General features: G+C 39.2%; 1 protein-coding gene across 5 annotated transcripts in view; it reads right to left on the bottom strand.

Annotated features, from left to right (window-relative positions):
- Nucleotides 1-21,608, bottom strand: part of LOC127420872 (hyccin-like) — a 55,221-nt gene that overhangs the window by 15,228 nt on the left and 18,385 nt on the right. For all 5 annotated transcript variants that reach the window (XR_007893888.1, XM_051663459.1, XM_051663460.1 and 2 more), the window contains exons 2-7: nt 14,310-14,386; nt 14,120-14,221; nt 8,031-8,210; nt 3,240-3,320; nt 2,850-2,965; nt 132-227 (exon numbers count right to left, since the gene is read on the bottom strand). Coding sequence is in view for 4 of the 5 variants with exons in the window: in XM_051663459.1 (XP_051519419.1) it covers nt 132-227; nt 2,850-2,965; nt 3,240-3,320; nt 8,031-8,210; nt 14,120-14,221; nt 14,310-14,360 (626 nt within the window). In the remaining variant the exon portion in view is untranslated. The remainder of the gene's footprint in view (nt 1-131; nt 228-2,849; nt 2,966-3,239; nt 3,321-8,030; nt 8,211-14,119; nt 14,222-14,309; nt 14,387-21,608) is intronic.

Below are 21,608 nucleotides of genomic sequence, written 5' to 3'. Positions count from 1 at the left end.
ATCTGTGTGTGTGCTCTTGCTAAAAATGTACTGTGGCAGCACTATGGCACAGTGATGGTATTAAATGGTAAAACCATGGTCCTTTGATACAATACCATGCTAATTTTAGTTTGTGTGTCTATATGTCTTACCTGGAGCTGAGCTGACACAGAGACTGCAGCGATGAGCTGGACATGTAACTCAAAGCAGCATTATAACAGAGCAGCAAAAACGTCAGAACCTCAAACCTGCAATACATGCACATAGAAGTCATTTACTTATATAACAGAAACAGCATATCACTTTCACAATACAGGTCATTTTTGCTGGAAATTGCTAATGCAGTGAAATATATAATTAAAGTTAAATCTGGCATCAGTGCAAAAACAGCTGCTTCACATTAGCCACTCTCACACACGTAACCTGTTAAATTGCTGTAAAAGTGCTCGAGAACTTTTTCCGGTAATGGTATCACAACTACTATTCATGCATGTAAAGAAAGAGAGCGCTGTTACTTTTATTAACAATGATAAATATGATACTTATTTTCAACATTTTGATTTGTAAATGGAGATCATACAATGCACTATATTAATGGTAGCATTAAAGTTAAAGCTCATGAATTCATGAATTGAAAAAAAAAAAAATAAATAAAGTTTCTAGGGGTGTCAATTTAATGCATTAATTCAGTGAGATTAAATCCAAAAAATGAACGCAATTATTCATGCCCTCGGACCGTGATAAGGAATACATCGGAGCAATTCATTTCATGTTTTCAGCAGGGGGCAGTAAGTGAAACTCCATCTGTACAGGCATCAAACCACACAGCGGACAGCACAAGATTAGGACGGGTTCTAGCTCAACACCGAATGCAGGAATCTCGAGAAGTGTTTTACAAATAGGGCTGTGTCGATACAATTAAATATCGATACATCGCGATACTTTTTCTCACGATATTGCATCGATAATTAGATCCATGTTTCGTGATATATCGTGATATTTGCAGTGCAGTCAAAGGCTTTTCTATGAGGCAAACTGATCCTGCAGGATTCACTGTTTCTCTCACGGACATGCTGGACCTCTCTCATGTGTTTGAATCCAGGGCCGGGCAAAATTATTGATTTTCTACTTAATCTTCATTTGTACAGTCCCAATGTCGATTCTTAAAATGCCAAGATCGCTCTTTCTATCTATCTACAAACCCCAGCAATCAGATGTGCATAAACACTACCCATTTGCTACAGAAACGTCTCTGATTAGCCAATGGCTGGTAACCTTTTAGATTTCACTCACCAGTGTTAGAGTGGTGATGTGGCATAGAAGTTCATCACAGGGATCTTTTCACTTTGTGCTGAAAGTAAAAGTTTTGACTCCTCCTGTGTAATGTGAGTCCAATGACTAGGTCCAAGCAAACCATTTGCTGTTTAATAATGTCTCTTTTAATATCCTTTCTGTTCTTTACAGTAAGATATTTATCAAAAACAACAAAAGAAACATTTCATTCTAATCACACATAGCATGAATGCTGTAAAGAAGCCATTCGACCAAACAAACACTTCTGTCAAAGTCCCTGCCACATGTCTTAAAGAGACAGTACCATTTTAGCACTTGTTTTACATATCTAAGTAAATACTTGTAAACAGTAAAAATTAGGCATGTAAACAACAAACATGTAACAATATACTGTATATATGCAATATACACTGATCAACCACAACATTAAAACCACTGACAGGTGAAGTGAATAACATTTATTATCTCATTACAATGGCACCTGTCAAGGGGTGGGATATATTAGGCAGCAAGTGAACAGTCAGTTCTTGAATTTCAAGTGTTGGAAGCAGGAAAAATGGGCACATGTAAGGATCTGAGCGACTTTGAAAAGGGCCAAATTGTGATGGCTAGACAACTGGGTCAGAGCATCTCCAAAACGGTGGGTCTTGTGAGGTGTTCCCGGTATGCAGTGGTTAGTACCTACCAAAAGTGGCCCAAGGAAGGACAACCGGTGAACCGGCGACAGGGTCATCGGTGCCCAAGGCTCACTGATGCGCGTGGGGAGTGAAGGCTAGCCCGTCTGATCCGATCCAACAGAAGAGCTACTGAAGCACAAACTGCTGAAAAACTTACTGCTGGCCATGTTAGAAAGGTGTCAGAACACACAGTGCATCACAGCCTGCTGTGTATGGGGCTGCGTAGCCGCAGACCGGTCAGAGTGCCCATGCTGACCCCTGTCCACTGCCGAAAGCGCCTAAAATTGGCATGTGAGTGTCAGAACTGGAAAATGGAGCAATGAAAGAAGGTGGCCTGGTCTGATGAATCACGTTTTCTTATAGATCATGTGGATTTAAAAAAAAAAAGCTAAAATATCACTAACATTTTAAAAAACTAATGATAAAATAAAATTTGTAAAATTGATATGTCCGTAATTTAACAAGTTAGAAGGTCCCCTGTATAATGAATAACAGCATTAGCTGAAAGATAATTTCTTTCATACTGTATGCAAGCAAAGTGGACAGCTATAACTTTAATGCTACCAATAATGCAGTGCATAATTTGATCTCCATTTATTACATAAAATACAAATATTAATGTAAATAATAATAGTAACAACTCTCACTTCTTCACACTTTGCAAACGCGTCTCACATGAGACTTGAATTACATTTTTACCATGCCGGAAAGGGTCACTTTGGACTGGTACTGTATATCTACCATGGTATAAACGGTATAGCAAAATTTCTACTCATTGACATATCTAAAGTTGCACAGAATATGCATACATTCTCTCCCTCCTCCCCCATTTACTGATTAAAAATGGATAAGTAAAACAAAAGCATTGAGCTCAGAATGAATATTTGATGTGCCGCACACCTGTTCTGTGCTGTGAAGGTCTCTCTCTGGAGGTGTGGCCCGCTGTAAACCACTCGACTCAAGCCGTGATTGGCTAAGGCTCCTTCCGTCAAGGCCAGAGAGCCAATGGAAGAGGGCTGGGGGCGGAGCAGAGAGACAATGTTTATCTGAACAGCTGCAGTGAATGACACACACACACACACACACACACACACACACACACACACACACACACACACACACACACACACACACACACACACACACACACACACACACACACACACACACACACACACACACACACACACACACACACACACACACACACACACACACACACACACACACACACACACACACACACACACACACACACACACACACGATCAGGATGTTTGATTAACAGACCTCATGATACACTGACGGCTTGGATAAGGAAGGGATGGTGAAAGTCAACACTTTACTCTGCCCATCTTTATCAACGATTTCCTGAAAGAAAGAGAAAAAAGAAAAGAGAGATGATTACAAACGAATGAAAAACATGATTGGCCGTCTAGATTGTCTCTTGCATGCACATGCGTGTTCCACCCTTAACGTATCCGTGTGAGAAACTTACAAATGTGCCATGTCATAAAGACACAATAATGGCAATAGCTTGCTCCAAAAAATAAATAAATAAATAAATAAAATCTCATGTCATATTTAGTTGTGAAAGCTATCTTGAAATTGTAGTTTACCAAAATACAAGCTCCACATAAATGTTCAAATAGTTCAACTATAGTCAAGATACACTTTTAAAAAAGGAGCTACATTTAAATTTACTAACAAAAATAAGTTAGTTGGAGCTATTTGAAGGGACAATAGCTTGATTACACAATGATGAGATTATTTTAAAGCAGTAAAAACACTTGATATGGAGGGTCAAATTACTCAAAATTGAATCATTAAAAATATTTAAATGCATAATGAAAAAGTTAAAATATATATTATCATTAAATCACTAAAAAGATCAAAAATAAATGTTGCTTGCATTTAAATTTATCACTATTTGGCATCCATATTCGTTTTAGCATAATCTTTGGGTTTTTCCATTTAAGCACAAGCTTTGTGACATTTCATTTTCAGTGGGCATGTCACTTAACAGTATTTCATATTTTATATATATAAAATAACATAAAAATGCGTTGTTAGCATGACGCAAAGCAGAGTGGTAAAATCCCTGTAATGCACAGCCACAAGTAGCTAATTGCTTTCATGAAAGGTCAGCAACAGTCAGCAATATGAAATAAATTTACAAATGTATTAATATTAATAATCGAATAAACAATTCATCCATGAAGTAGCTAATTCGCTAAACCGTAGGCTGTTCGCTGTTGCTAAGCAACATAGCAACTTTGCGCATTCATATAGAAAGTGCATAAAAATAAAGAATCAATACACTCTACACTGCTACTTTCTTACCAGAAAAGCTACACTATTTTTGCAACTGTCCTGCTACTAAAATTAGTGAACAGTTAAGGTTCGGGTATACTCCGTTTTTGTGTGTTCCGTGTCAGACTGCGCCTGGTCAACCGCGTTGACTTTAAAGTATACGCTTCTGACTAGGGGTGGGTAAAAATATTGTTTTTCCGATTAATCGTGATCTTCATTTGAACGATCTCGATATCGATTCTTAAATCCCAAGATCGATCTTTCACTCAATGCGCAACTATCTACTACAATGAGAAGAAATCACTCGCATTTGCAACCAAATTTCACGCTATGCAACTAAAGTGAATTTATTTGGCAGCTGTATTGTAAATGTTTACATTTCACTCACTAGTAATTGTGTAGTTTAGCCACGAGATCCTTTCACAGCGTGTTGAGAGTAAAAGTCGTTCCGTGTAATGAGTGTCTAAGACGAGATCCACTCAACCCATTTATCATTGAATACTGTCTCTTTTAATACCCTTTCTGTTCTTTACAGTCAGTTGTTGATCAGAAACAACTACAAAAAAACATTTAATTCTATTCACGCATAGCACAGATGAGGTAAAGCCATTTGAGTCCTCTTGTTAATATGCGCTCATTTAACGGCGCTGTTTACAGAAATGCAGTTTTTTGTTAAAGAGACCTGGGTAGTTCAGCGAGTTAAGACGTGGACTACCGCTCCTGGAGTCACGAGTTCCAATCCAGGGCGTGCTGAGTGACTCCAGCCAGGTCTCCTAAGCAACCAACTTGGTCCGGTTGCTAGGAAGGGTAGAGTCACATTGGGTTAACCTCCTCGTGGTTGCTATAATGTGGTTCTCGCTCTCGGTGGGGCATGTAGTGAGTTGTGCGTGGATGCCGCGGAGAATAGCGTGAAGTCTCCACACGCGCTATGTCTCCGCGGTAACGTGCTCAACAAGCCACGTGATAAGATGCGCGGATTGACAGTCTCAGACACGGAGGCAACTGAGATTCGTCCTCCGCCACCCGGATTGAGGAGAGTCACTACGCCACCACGAGGACTTAGAGCACATTGGGAATTGGGCATGCCAAATTGGGGAGAAAATCCACCCAAAAAAAAGAGAGAGAGAGAGAGAGACAGTACCGGTTTTAGCAAGTGTTCAACAAATCAATGTAAATACCTATAAATAGTACAAATTATTAAATTTAACAATAAATATGTAACAAAATAATATATGAAATATAATATCTTATTTATTGATTGAATACATGTATTTGTTCATTTTTAAAAAGCCAAAAATCATGAAAAAGTGTCGAGAAAATCTGGGGCTGCGCGGACTGTGCTAATAACGAAATGTCACGCATACTGTGTACGGAGCAATCGCTAACGCAGACAACCAAAGTATACTTTGGCCTTTAGTGGTGTTGTAACTTTATTTAGCTTGGTACTCCACAGCAAAGGCTATGAACTGTAACAAGATGTTGAAACACATTTAGCAAATCAAAGACGGATGAATTGCAACACTGTTCTGGTCGTACAAGAATCAGGAATGCTTTAGGTGTAAAGACAAACAAGAGCAATGACACTTCACAATGTGTTTGAGAGAGTGTGTGTGTAGCTACTTAATATTTTGGGGACAAATCTGTACCCAAAAGTAAGCTAAATCGGACAAAACCTTCCTTTGAGGACATTTTGGGATGTCCTCATTTGGAAAAACAAATCAATCAATAAATTAAATAATGATTAAATTATAATAATGCAAAAAGTTTGCTCTTTGGGTTATGATTAGGGTGTGGGTAAGGGTTAGTTTATAGTCATTATAGTTAGCTTTATATAAAAACAATAGAAGTCTATGGAATGTCCCCATTTAGCAGAACAAACGCACGCGCGCGTGTGTGCGTGTGTGTGTGTGTGTGTGTGTCACCCACAGGCGATTTCAAAAGCAATAATGTCAGGATGATTAAAAGCTCTCCAACACCCTGGATGGCACTTCATTGACAGGTGACCTACTCCGTTATTCAGGATGAGGTGGGAAGGAAGGGAAAGTCCAAGGGGTGTAAAGCCATGAAAGACCCCTGACCGCAAAACCACCCCAGGCTTCCTTTCTCACTTCCTGCTCAGAAACAACTTCCTCTCCAATGGATCAACACACAGATGACAACACTCATCTAAAATTAACCACAACCCTGCTCTCTTAATTAAACTCACTCTGTCACTTTCTACTGAAGTCTTTATACTTTGACTTTTGGGTAACTAACTACAAGTAGCAGCACTACTAACTTAACCTCGTGCGACCCCGCGTCCACATGCGCGTACATCGTGTTTTGGCTTCACTATACACAACGCATAATTCAATTACATTTAAACTACTGACAGCCCAGATTGCCCTGAACTGAGATCAGTCAAAGGGTTAAACTTTTGACGCACAGTCACAAAACAATATGGCGCCGATCTCAGTGAAGTTTGTCTTTGGGAAAAATGCCAGAAAACTACATCTGGTAAGAATCCTCATTAAGTTTTTACACTGAAACCTATTTGTATCAAAAGAGTAACATCTCTAGTTTCATTCGATGTGCCTTTTAAAAAATGTCTGCGATTTATCATAAAACAGCACACTGTTAAACACTCCTGCGAGGACAATGAGCCTTAATTACCTTTAGAAATCCTATATTTACTGTGCATTCTCACATTGAGAATTAATGGGTTCATCTAAAAGCTGGAAAATGTTGCTTTAGAGGCTGTATATCAAGCTGAGACCAGTGTAGTCAGACAGCACACTGGAGGTTAAGTCATTCACTAATAAGGGAACAAGGGTCCATCCTATAGATTTCCTATGCAGCCAAGAGTATTCACTCTGAACTTCTGACCAAAAGTTCAGTTTCAGGCTGCAGATGATGATGTTTGCACCACTCAACATGTTTTGGTGCTTAGATTCAGAATTTATAACGTATAATTTTATTTTAACATGGCTGGCAGTGATTGGACAATGCTGGCCATTACTTTGAATCAGAATTATTTATGCTAATTCCTGATTGGTAAAATGTTTCAGCACTGGCTATCACTTGTTTGTCTGTGCAAATAGAGAATATTGAGATTTTGGTGCCAAAGTAGAAAAAAAAACTTGTAACATAAAAGTCAAATCAAGTCAAATTATTATTATTATTTTTTTTAATAGTTTTATATTTTGTGATTTTCCCAATACACACTGTTCCAAAGCAGCTTTACAGAAAATCAGCTGTAATGTCTGTAACGTCTCAAACATGAATAACCCACACTCCTGGAAACAAACTATTTCATAAAAAAAAGCTGACTTGCTATTGCTTGAGATTATTTAAAAAATGTCACAATTTAGGCCTGCTGTCCACATACGAGGACATTCAAACTTTTTTTTTTTTTTGCATAATCATTAGGTGCCACTATCTACAAATCAAAAAGGGAAATGAAAACTGCACACAGCAGATGCACTCGGGTCTCAGGAGGTTAATATACCAACTAGAATATTCAGCTGTGTTCAAGGACCTCAAATCTCATAAAGATATCTTCCTCAAACATATTACAACGATTCAAAACTATGAACTTCACAAATACAGTGACTAGCTCTTCAGAAACTCTCACTGTAGCAGCCTGGTACCTTATAAACATGATTTTGTTTCCCAGCAGGCTTTCAAAAACCGTTGCACCCTCACTCCCGGAAATTGCGTGAAGCCAACCAATCAGATTGAAGCTTCCATTTTTGTGTGCAATATGAATGAGATTAGCAGGGCACTGACCAGGTTATAGATGCCGAGCAGAAGAGCTTCTATGCAGCTGCTGCAGTGAGGGTCTCGTGCCGCCGTGACGGACAAATAACTCCATACCAGCTCAGGGAGAAACTGTAGCGTAAAACGTTGAAGACGCGGTTCACCACTGCGGTAAAACTCAAACAACTGATGACACACCGGCTCCAATAGCTGAGAGAGAGACAGAGAGAAATGAATTAATATTACAAATAAAAACAAACATGCAAACAAAAACGTACTTCTTCCTCACTCTGATTTAGATGACATATTTACAGAAGTATCTGGTGAAATAAACCAGTTTTGTTAGTATGACCAAACAGCCTTGGGCCACGTCCACGCTAATCCGTTTTAATTTGAAAACAGCATTTTCAGTTTCACGTCATTGTTTTCCAAAGCATATATATATATATATATATATATATATATATATATATATATATATATATATATATATATATATATATATATATATATATATATATATATATATATATATAACACACACACACACACACACACACTCACACATTTCAAACTTTTGACCAGTAATGTGTGTGTGTGTGTGTGTGTGTGTAATATACATACATACATACATACATACACACACACACACACACACACACACACATATACACAGTGCCTTGCAAAAGTATTCAGACCCCTGACCAATACTCTCATATTACTGAATTACAAATGGTACACTGAAATTTCATTCTGTTTGATATTTTATTTTAAAACACTGGAACTCAAAATCAATTACTGTTAGGTGACATTGGTTTTATGTTGGGAAATATAAAAATAATAAAATAAAAAAAACTGAAATATCTTGCTTGCATAAGTATTGCCCTGTGCTGTGAAAGCTGCCCAGGTTACACAGATGAAAGAAATTGCCCTAATGAGGACACAATTACTTTACCATTGGCATCTACCTGTGAATCATTAAAGTTACAATCACATTTTCTGGATAAAAAACCCATTTTTGAAGGATCATTGGTCAGTCTGTCAATCTGAAGGAAAATGAAGGCCAAAGAGCATTCCACAGAAGTTAGAGATAAAGTAATAAAAATGCATAGATTAGGGAAAGGGTACAAAATAATATCCAAATGTTTGGATAACCCAGTGACCAATAATCAGGAAGTGGAAGCTGCACCACACCACCCAAGCACTGCCAAGAAAAGGCTGTCCCTCAAAACTCAGCGCTTTAACAAAAAGGAAACTTGTGAGAGAAGTCACAGAGAGGCCAACAATCACTTTGAAGGAGCTCCAGAGCTCAGTGGCTGGGAGTGAAGTAATGGTGCACCAGTCAACCATATCAAGAGCACTGCATAACGCTGGCCTGTATGGGAGGGTGGCAAGAAAAAAGCCATTACTCAAAAAGTGCCATCTGAAAGCACATCTGGAGTTTGCCAGAAAGCATGTGAGTGACCCAGCTGCAATGAGGAAGAAGGTTTTGTGGTCAGATGAGACCAAGATAGAGCTTTTTGGCCAAAACTCAAAGCACTATGTGTGGCGCAAACCTAACACTTCCTATGCCTCAAGACACACCACCCCTACAGTGAAGTGTGGTGGTGGCAGCATCATGCTGTGGGGATGCTTCTCATCAGAAGGGACTGGGCATCTTGTTAGAATTGAAGGAAGAATGGATGGAGCAAAATATAGAGAAATACTGCAAGAGAACCTGCTTCAGTCCGCTAAAAAACTGAAGCTTGGGAGGAAATTCACCTTTCAGCAGGACAAGGATCCCAAGCACAAGGCCAAAGCAACATTGGAGTGGCTCAAGAACAAATATATAAATGTCCTACAGTGGCCCAATCAAAGTCCTGATCTCAATCCTATTGAGAATCTGTGACACTATTTGAAAATTGCAGAGAAGAATGGGCCAAAATCACTTCGTCACTGTGTGGAAAGCTGGTACATATGTACCCCAAAAGACTTAAAGCAGTTATTGCAGCAAAAGGTGGCTCGACCAAATATTAATGTGTGGGGGTTGAATACTTATGCAAGCAAGATATTTCAGTTTTTTTATTTTTCATAAAAATATTTCCCAGCAAAAATCAATGTCACCTTACAATAATTGATTTTGAGTTTCAGTGTTTTAAAATAAAATATCAATCAGAATGAAATTTCAGTGTACCATTTGTAATTTGGTAATATGAGAGAATTGGTCAGGGGTCTGAATACTTTTGCAAGGCACTGTGTGTATATATATATATATATATATATATATATATATATATATACACACACAGGTGCATCTCAATAAATTAGAATGTCGTGGAAAAGTTCATTTATTTCAGAAATTCAGCTCAAATTGTGAAACTCGTGTATTAAATAAATTCAATGCACACAGACTGAAGTAGTTTAAGTCTTTGGTTCTTTTAATTGTGATGATTTTGGCTCACATTTAACAAAAACCCACCAATTCACTATCTCAAAAAATTAGAATATGGTGACAAGCCAATCAGCTAATCAACTCAAAACACCTGCAAAGGTTTCCTGAGCCTTCAAAATGGTCTCTCAGTTTGGTTCACTAGGCTACACAATCATGGGGAAGACTGCTGAACTGACAGTTGTCCAGACGACAATCATTGACACCCTTCACAAGGAGGGTAAGCCACAAACATTCATTGCCAAAGAAGCTGGCTGTTCACAGAGTGCTGTATCCAAGCATGTTAACAGAAAGTTGAGTGGAAGGAAAAAGTGTGGAAGAAAAAGATGCACAACCAACCGAGAGAACCGCAGCCTTATGAGGATTGTCAAGCAAAATCGATTCAAGAATTTGGGTGAACTTCACAAGGAATGGACTGAGGCTGGGGTCAAGGCATCAAGAGCCACCACACACAGACATGTCAAGGAATTTGGCTACAGTTGTCGTATTCCTCTTGTTAAGCCACTCCTGAACCACAGACAACGTCAGAGGCGTCTTACCTGGGCTAAGGAGAAGAAGAACTGGACTGTTGCCCAGTGGTCCAAAGTCCTCTTTTCAGATGAGAGCAAGTTTTGTATTTCATTTGGAAACCAAGGTCCTAGAGTCTGGAGGAAGGGTGGAGAAGCTCATAGCCCAAGTTGCATGAAGTCCAGTGTTAAGTTTCCACAGTCTGTGATGATTTGGGGTGCAATGTCATCTGCTGGTGTTGGTCCATTGTGTTTTTTGAAAACCAAAGTCACTGCACCCGTTTACCAAGAAATTTTGGAGCACTTCATGCTTCCTTCTGCTGACCAGCTTTTGAAAGATGCTGATTTCATTTTCCAGCAGGATTTGGCACCTGCCCACACTGCCAAAAGCACCAAAAGTTGTTTAAATGACCATGGTGTTGGTGTGCTTGACTGGCCAGCAAACTCACCAGACCTGAACCCCATAGAGAATCTATGGGGTATTGTCAAGAGGAAAATGAGAAACAAGAGACCAAAAAATGCAGATGAGCTGAAGGCCACTGTCAAAGAAACCTGGGCTTCCATACCACCTCGGCAGTGCCACAAACTGATCACCTCCATGCCACGCCGAATTGAGGCAGTAATTAAAGCAAAAGGAGCCCCTACCAAGTATTGAGTACATATACAGTAAATGAACATACTTTCCAGAAGGCCAACAATTCACTAAAAATGTTTTTTTTTATTGGTCTTATGATGTATTCTAATTTTTTGAGATAGTGAATTGGTGGGTTTTTGTTAAATGTGAGCCAAAATCATCACAATTAAAAGAACCAAAGACTTAAACTACTTCAGTCTGTGTGCATTGAATTTATTTAATACATGAGTTTCACAATTTGAGTTGAATTACTGAAATAAATGAACTTTTCCACGACATTCTAATTTATTGAGATGCACCTGTATATATATATATATATATATATATATATATATATATATATATATATATATATATATATATATATTCTTTTCCTGTCAAAATGCATTTATTTCCTTCTTATGAAAGAAAACAAAAAAATACGTAACAATTTAATGCCTTTCAAAATTTTCCAAACAAAGCCTGACAATATAAAGATAGAAATGCACTAAAATAGCACCAATTCAAGTAACATTAAATATTTCCCAAAGTCTAAGTGGGAGGTTGATTTATTGAAAGACTAGTCCACATAGGTTGAGAAGGCCTATTCCTTGCAATAGGCATTACATCTCTTAAACCCTCATCCTCCACAATATTATTAGTGGCTATCCACTTTGCTACAGCAATTGTGAAGCGGCATTTACATGATTCACGCCACTTTGAACTCCACATTAAAAGCACTTTTACAGAACACTCGTTTTGCTTTTAGCACTGGCACTGCGTGCGCATGACGACGCCGGGGTAATGCTGATGCTTCACTCCTTTCATTAATTACGATTATTGGACCACAGAAAGTAGGTTGATATTGCATGAAATTATTTTACTGGTAAATTATATCCCTGCATATGCAGCCTTATGAGCACAAAAAGTCGTTTCAATTTCTTTGAGATAAAACTAGCCATCTTCAACTTGTTTAAGTATCGGCCTGACTGTAAATCAATTATAAAAGCAAAAGCTCATAGAATTTCTCAGAGACGCTGTGACAGTGCTTGCTTTTCAGTAATAAAACACCTAAAGGCTTTTCTCAGAGACTGAATTATGAAACTGTCCTAAACACAGATTCACTCTCACTCTTATCTTGATCCGGGACCTTCAGACTGATCATAAAGACATGCATAACGTCATTTTTCTGAACTCTTTCATAGACTGTCTGTAGTTTAAGAGATTGTTGCATGATGATGTCACTGGTAGGGCTGTTTCTAGTCAGGAGGAGAACTAACATGAGATACTTGCATAAACTGACAGTTCTGCCTGAAGCAGACACACCTGTTCTTCTGCAAAACAACTCCGTCTTTCATAATCGTAATGTTGCCAAACCAACGGACGCCCTGTTGAATGAAAGAGCACTGTATCGTATCGTAATACCTATACAATGTTGCATAATCTAACTGTGGCATTTACATCTTTAGCTGTGCTACAAAGACAAATACCTTAATGATATCAATCTCAAATCTCATTCACACTCACACATATATTCAAATATGACGCATCACAATACGGTCTGTTCCTGACACAAATCTATCATATGACTTCTAAAGACTTTGAATAAAGCCTGCATGTTGTAAGTACTACTGTTATGATGCATATGTGGTGATCTAGGGCTGGGTGTTGATACGGATTTCCTGATTCAATTCGATTCCGATTCGCAAGCTTTCGATTCGATTACGATTACGATTCAATATGGATTCTTATGGGTTTATTTCAGTTATAATGTCCCTTTTGCTTACATATAAAATAAATTATCTCCCAGCTAATGCTGTTAATTATACAGGGGACCTTTTAACTAGATACATTAGGAAAATATTAATTTTACTAATTATATTTTATTACTTTTCATCATTTTGGCTTTTTAAAAATGAACAAATCCATGCACTCAATCAATAAAATTGAATAATTTGTACTATTTACAAGTATTTACATTGATTTGCTGAACCCGTGCTAAAACCGGTTCTGTCGCTTTAACAAAAAATTTCTGTAAACAGCGCCTTTAAATGAGCGCATATTAATGAGAGGACTCAAATGGCTTTACCTCATCTGTGCTATGCGTGAACAGAATTAAATGTTTTTTTTGTAGTTGTTTTTAATCGACAACTGACTGTAAAGAACAGAAAGGGTATTAAAAGAGACAGTATTCAATGATAATTGGGTTGAGTGGATCTCGTCTTGGACACACATTACACGGAGTGACTTTTACTCTCAACACGCTGTGAAAGGATCTCGCGGCTAAACTACACAATTACTGGTGAGTGAAATGTAAACATTCACCAGCCAGTTGCCAAATAAATTCACTTTAGCCACATAGCGTGAAATTTGGTTGCAAATGCGAGTGATTTCCTCTCATTGTAGTAGATAGTTGCGCATTGAGTGAAAGATCGATCTTGGGATTTAAGAATCAATATCGAGAACAGTATTTTTACCCACCCCTACTATAATCGCTCAATGCTTTAACTGTATGAAAAACAGCAGCGTGTACATTTTGAGTCAGCTATTCCTTTAAGAGAAACCAACTTACATCGCTGTAATTCTCCCGGATAACTTTGTAGAGTGCAGGAACTAGAAAGTCCTTCTCCTTCAGAGACACGGCATAGCTGGAGACGGCCGTCTCTGGAAGAGTCTATCACACACACATGGGTCAGCGTTCAGGAAATAACTCGAGCTAGATCTCAGAGAAGGAATAAAACTGAAAAAAGGAGATAATTTACCTTAAACTCAGACAGCCATTCCTCCACTACGCCTTGATCCATGGCCAACATGTTCCTTCATCTGAGGAGATTTCAACCTGAAACAGATACACAAACACACCTTAAACTCACTCAAAATACACCATATGAATCTTAATTGACCAATTAACATGAAATCGTGCTATACTGTTGATATAGTGATGGGTTATTGGGCGATGTTAGGCCCCCTTCAAAGAGGTGAAATCGTGTGAGGGATTTTTCTTACTCTTCTGAAATAAATACGTTTGCTATACAATGTAAACATACTCTTTCAGAATGCAAAGCTCCATAACAGAAATCCTTTACAAATAGAAGTCTTAAAGGTCCAGTAGCAAAAACAGTCTAAGGATCAAAGAGAGGCGGGAAAACGTATATGAAAAATGAAATTATTGTTTACGTTTCCAGAAACTTTCACTAACATTACATGTGGACTTCATGGGGAAAAATTTAAAGGCTAAATGTGGCGCATGGCCCCTTTAATACAAATCTTGGTTAAACACAGCGACTCACCAGAAACTATTTAGCAGAGGCGGGCCACTTCTATTAAAATGAATGGGAGAAAATGGAGCTCTAGTGCCCAATGGATTATAGGTATGTGACGAGGAGGAGGTGACAATTGGGCTAATCAGCTGAGGAGAGGGATAAATGCAGTGGGATGTGGCAGTTCGAGTGAGAGAGCGCCACATGCAGCTGCCATGTGTGCGTTTATGTTTTTGTTTTATTAAATATTACTTTGAATGTTCAGTCGGTTCCCGCCACCTCCTTTTCCCATTTGAACCTCGTTACATTGGTGACGAAACCCGGGAAGGAGGAGGGATGTGCTGTCGTGGAGTCCTCGCCACTGCCATCCACCCAAAGGAGCAGCCGCGGCCATCTGCCGGAGGACGGAGTCGCCGCTGCCGGCCACCTGGACGCGGAGGAACGGCCGCCTCCACGAGGGGAGGAGGGGTTCGCTGCCGGCCACCTGGAGCGGTGGAGCCACTGCCAGGGGCGGAGGAGTTCCCTACCAGCCGCCAAAACACGGAGGGGCGTTCCATCCGCCAGGGGTCGGAGGAGTGATCGAGGACCAGGCGACGGCATGTCTGGGAACCGGCGAGCAAGTTTTTTTCTCTCTCTCACTGTCACTCCACCTTGCCCTTTCCCTCTCCTCTTTTTTTTTGTTTTCTTTCCTACCCTCGTCCCCCTCCCCAGCCCTAGAAAGGTGGGGAAAAGCCTGCCGGCAGGCATGGCCAGAAGCTCTCTCTCTCCCGAACTGCCACATCCCGCTGCACTTATCCCTCTCCTCGGCTGATTAGCCAAATTGGCCCTCCTCCTCGTCACTAGGTAAAAGAGCCAATCACCTTTTAGATACAGACATCACCTGTCAATCATCTCGAGAACACACGTGCACGTAAGCTATACAAGTCGGGAAAATTGCTTTTTTTTTTTTTGGTAATCTGAGGTAAAGAAGCACAAATTATGATACCATTGTTGTCAGATTTTACTGCTGATTTGAAATATGTTCAATCATAATCGTGACCAACCATTTTGGAGATTTCTGTCTTTTCCCATGACACGTACATGTCTTCCTTAACACATATTCGAGGTTCAGAATTAGACATATGAAAATTGGTAGATTTGCACATCCCTATTATTATTAGGGGTTTGGTCATATCATTAATGTGAAGTACGAGCAATAATAATAGTGATGACTGCCTTAGCAAACATCATTTATTAATCAATTTTCCAAGGATGTCCCCAAAGGGAGGTTTTGTCAGACTTGGCTAACTTCTGGAGACAACTTTGCCCCAAAGCAAGTACAAAAAACACCCACACACACACACAGGTGAAAAAGCTTTTTATAAACCAAAGATATTTCACAGCGATGCATAACACATCTGCCTCTGCAGTAGGAGACATTCACTTTTCCAGCCAAAGATTCGGCCCCTCAGCATGCAGGAACGATCTTTATACAGATTTATATCTCAAACACCGTTACGAGCCAAAGAGATACACATACACCCCCTCCGCGGGTCTTTATGCCAATTTCTATTCACTCCAGTGATCTCTCTTTGGGTCATTCCACAAAACGGTTTATAAGTTTCTAACCACTACAATGTCTTACTGTGAACATTTCTCCACCTCTGTCTGACAGCCAGTTAAGTCTCAAAAGCCTCTTTAATTACCGCAGAATCAGGAGAGAGAGAGACGGGTAAATTTGTAAACACACTTGTTCATTCATGGCTTTATTGATTAGCCTGAATCACCCCCTTCCCCCTTTCATGGATTAACAAACTGTTGCGCTGTGTGTGTGTGTGTGTGTGTGTGTGTGTGTCTGTGATGCCTGATCCATAACGCGAGCTATTGGATTACCCATCGCAGTGCAAGGAACGGCTTTCTGTTTCAGGAAAGGGACTTTGCTCGTGTTTCATTCTATGGTGGCCGAAGCCGAATTGTGTGCTGTGATTATTTTAAACACTCAGCTTTGGAGGAAGGAGGATGCACAAAGATTGCATTGATAGGGGAAAAAAAGACTTGTACTAAATTGCTTTTGTTTAGAATGGCTGATTAATTATTAATCAAAAGCACTCATTTATCACATGACGACTCATTTGAGGAATTTTTATATGGACGTCCTTTGACCTGGTAGAAACAGAGGAAGGAACGATATCCGTAACCAAACTGATTGTAGAACAGTACTCCACCTCTCTCACAGTCAGTTTAATATAGACTAGAAGGCAGCAGATGGGTGTGGGTGTGTGTGTGTGTGTGTGTGTGTGCAGTCTTGTGCCAGATGTTCGGTAGAGAGAGCACAGGCCTTTAAAGGGAGAGAGAGAGAAATCTATTGAGATATATAAATAGATAAAGATTGAGAGGAACTTCACAATTCTGGTTCCTTTTAACGGTTTCATTAACAATTCTTTTAGTACTTTTGAGAAATAAATATTTGGAAGGTAGAGCTGTATGTTTTGCAGTGTAGAAAGAACCGGCTCATAAGAGTCATTAGTTCGTGAATCGGACTACATTGGTCACACTGTATGTTTCATGCTATAAATTCAAAAGAACCGGCCCATGAGATTCATTAGTTCGTGAATCAGACTACATTGGTCACGCTGTATGTTTCATGCTATAAATTCAAAAGAACCGGCCCATAAGATTCATTAGTTCGTGAATCAGACTACATTGGTCACGCTGTATGTTTCATGCTATAAATTCAAAAGAACCGGCTCATAAGAGTCATTAGTTCGTGAATCAGACTACATTGGTCAAGCTGTATGTTTTGCAATACAGATTCAAAAGAACCGGCTCATAAGAGTCATTAGTTCGTGAATCAGACTACATTGGTCACGCTGTATGTTTCATGCTATAAATTCAAAAGAACCAGCCCATAAGATTCATTTGTTCATGAATCGGACTACATTGGTCACGCTGTATGTTTCATGCTATAAATTCAAAAGAACCGGCTCATAAGAGTCATTAGTTCGCGAATCGGACTACATTGGTCAAGCTGTATCTTTTGCGCTGCAGATTCAAAAGAACCAGCTTATAAGAGTCATTCGTTCAGGAATCATACTGCATTTGTCATGCTGTATGTTTCGTGCTATAGATTCAAATGAACCGGCTCATGAGAGTCATTCGTTCGTGATTCGGACTACACTGGTCGCCCTGAATGTTTAGCGCTGCGAATTAAAATAAACCATCTCATAAGAGTCTTCTTTCAGGAATCAGACTACATTGGTCAAGCTGTACATTACACGCTTTAGATTTAAGAACCAGCTCAAAATTTAAGAACCGTTCTTTGTACGGAAACCACACTACACTGGTTGCGCTATGTTTTTCGATATAGTATATTTAAATTAAAAACGCAAAAAAAAAAAAAAAAAAACGAAAAATACTAAACCCAAATGGAGACGGCTGGATGGAAAGAGATAAGGATACAGAAATCTAATGATTCACATTCACTGATTTAAAGACACAATAAACTTATGTCATGTGGCAGCAATGTAGTAAAGTACTGCTTGAAATGCTCATCATTGCATAATGCATATCATTTCACATACTAAAAAAACTGCAGGCAGCACAGTTTATAGTGTGCAGTAAGCAGTACCGACATAATCCATTCCAAAAATAGACGTGGTCACCATAACCTGTTAAATTAGAGACCTCAATGAAAAACTCCCGTCTTCTGCAGAAAACAGGAAGCAGTAATCAACTCCAACCACAAGCCCTCACTGAGGGCGCAAGTATTAAAAAAATAGAAAATAAAAAAAGTTCAGGTAAAAACACAGGAAGTTCAAGTAGCAGTTGTTAATTTTTTTTTTTTTTTAAATGTATCGTCTATTAATATTTCAGTCTATTTTTTTTTTTTTTTTTTTACACAAAGCAATGGCTAGTATGGCTTCAAAAAACATGGAATATAATCCTCCAGTCTTATGGAGTAATTTAATGATGCATTTTGTCCTTTAAGTAGCTCCACAGCCACTGGTTACCATTCGCTTTCATTGTATGAAGAATAGCAGCCAGGACATTCTGCTGAGCACCTGACTTTGTGTTGCACTGAAGTAACAAACAAAAAACTTAAACAGATTGATTGTTGGGTCCAGCTTGGACCAGAAAGATGCAGATAAACTCAATGCATGCTTGAGCACTTGCACATCACAAAAGACTGACCAAAAATAGTCTCTGCCAAGGAAAAAAGCCCAGAACCTAGTGACACCAGAGATGTTGATGGAACACATTATAGAATGTGTCAAGGAAGGATTTAGTGACTCAGACGTGAACTCCAAACCAGAATACAAGAGAACACTGCAGTATACAGTAAATGCAGTATGCAGAATGCCATTTAAGGACAACGAAAGAGAGAGAGCAATAAGACAATTATATGAGCACTAAACATCTCCTCAGAGTTAAGCGCTCTGATTACTCTATAATGGAAAACTGATTTCCAGTGACAACCGTCGCCGTTTGCCCTCTGATTGGCTCGTTAAAGGTAACGAGGCTTTTAGACCCAACAGAAAGCACGTCATTAGAACTCAATTCTGACACTTCGCAGCTTCAACTGTTCAAATTACCTCACAGACTGGCACAGACGATGATTAAAGCCCACACTGAGGTAAATATGGCATCCCCGCTGCCACTCGCTAAGAGCTGAGGGCGAAATACGGGGTGCTGAGACAGTAATGAGGGACTTCTGTGCTCCCCGCTGTTTGAGTTCATTGAGTTAAACCCGCAGCCGACACCATGGTTATGCTGGAGACAAAAACTTTGACAGCAACAAACTGTCGTCATAGTAAAGAATGAAAAAGACGTTAAAGTCAACGTAAAACAGCGTTCGCACTCCATTTGATTTCGGTATCGTGACATGTTTGAGTAAAACAGAATATTCAATGAGAAAAACGCCATATTAGAACAGTGAAAAAAGGGATTTGGCGAATCTGCTGACAAAATAGAGTTAACACAGACACCACACACATCACACACACACACCTGTTTAGCATCATATTCATTACCATAAATTTGCTGATATTACTAACAGTAGACCACTTATTACTATTGTTATACCTTGATATATTCCAGTTGCGCAGATTTTACTCCGATCAAACACAAAATTCATTCAATTTCACAGTTGTGCTGTATTTTGCATTAAAGCAAGTGAATGAATGCAACACATTTTGGGTTATTTCAGGTCTGCAAACTTTTCTCAGAGACTAACGAAAATTTGTTGTACGCGCGAATAGTTTTGATGTGAATTTTCTTGCCGATTCACATTATTTTGTCAATTATTTTGGTATTATAGTCCTTAAATCACCAAACACCAGTGAAACCACATAACACTGAGATACTATCAGAAACTCATGATGCGTCTATCAAACAGACATGACTGGCATGTATGAAGGCCACAGTGCAAAACAGGTGCAGCATTTGTTTCAAAATTCAATCAGATTTTAAAACATCCATCACCTGCTGGCCACGAAACTGATTTTGTAGATAATATGTGGTTCCTTCATCCATTTCAGTGATAAAAGAAGAGAAAACATCAAACAACTGCACCCTTAAAATCTAATCAAAGCAGGATCAAATAGACCAATAAGACACGAAAACACCATGTTGTGATGTTTATGGCCAGTGATTTAAAAGTTAGTTTAATGGCCCATCTGCCATTGGTCAGCCAAATAGATAGTCTTGCCCCAAACCCAAACCCACACCATTGGTTCAGCCACTTGAGTCTGGGATACGAGAAAGTTTATTACATCGCAAAAATTAAACCCTTCAGCTTCAAATCAAAGAAATGCAAAGCATAAAACAGCATCCTCATGATGACATCAGGAAAAATGAAGTATCCGGCCTACAAGCTGTTCAAGCTTCACTTAACCAACCAAAAGGTTTCACAAACAAAAGAAGGAACCATGACATGGGATGGGCACAAGAACATTATTCTCTCATATATTCGCAGAGTCAGTTTCTTTCGAATCAGATGAGCAGGTCTCGCCATCATTTAAAGGAATAACTCACTTTTAAAAAATGAAAAGTCTGTTATAAATTCATTTCCCTCATGTCACTCATATCTGAGAAACATAAAAGGAGATATTAACAGCTGAATGTCCAAGCTGCTCCTTTCCATAAAATAAAAGTGAATGGTGACCACACTAGTCAACCACTGCTTTGTTATACTCTTCAGTACAAAAAGATGAGGTCTGTCCAGCCTGATCTCACAGTGAAATCGGAAAGAGTTGATTGACTTTTCTTTCGTCAAAATCGGTACACGTTGACCGAAATTTCGAAACACTGCCCCCAGTGGCCAAAGCAGTAAGTGTTGTAGGGCATAAGGGAACGTGTGAGCTCCATTTATGTCCAGGAGAGGTCGCTAAAAGCTAGTAGTGAAGCAAGTTGTTTTCAGCTTTACAGGACGTTATACAATGAAGAGAAAAGCATACATTTATAGATTCTATCCCCCATCCCAAACACAAACCTTACCTTAACCATTAGTGGAGTAAAAAAGTAATGTTAGATGGAAAAATGAAACCTCCAAATCATGCTCGTCAGACGTGGTTACTGTCTGGCTTTGAACCCTAGTCTCCCACGCAGCTGGTGCAACGTGCTGCCAATCATGCCTGGTGGAAAGGTAAATTGAAACCACTGCAAACATGTCTGATAAGAATGCTGCAAGTCAGCGCGTCGGCATAAAGTCGCCGATCCTAGGGTACCAAAACATCATGCCGACTTCACGTGTGATCATGTTGGACTGTCAACGTGTCTAGAAAAACTGGGCTATACGCAGACAGTCTGCGCTTACTGTGCCAA

The sequence above is a fragment of the Myxocyprinus asiaticus genome, chromosome 30 (genome assembly GCF_019703515.2).
Source record: "Myxocyprinus asiaticus isolate MX2 ecotype Aquarium Trade chromosome 30, UBuf_Myxa_2, whole genome shotgun sequence".
Taxonomy (NCBI): Eukaryota; Metazoa; Chordata; class Actinopteri; order Cypriniformes; family Catostomidae; genus Myxocyprinus; species Myxocyprinus asiaticus.
This window is presented reverse-complemented; position numbering and strand designations above follow the sequence as displayed.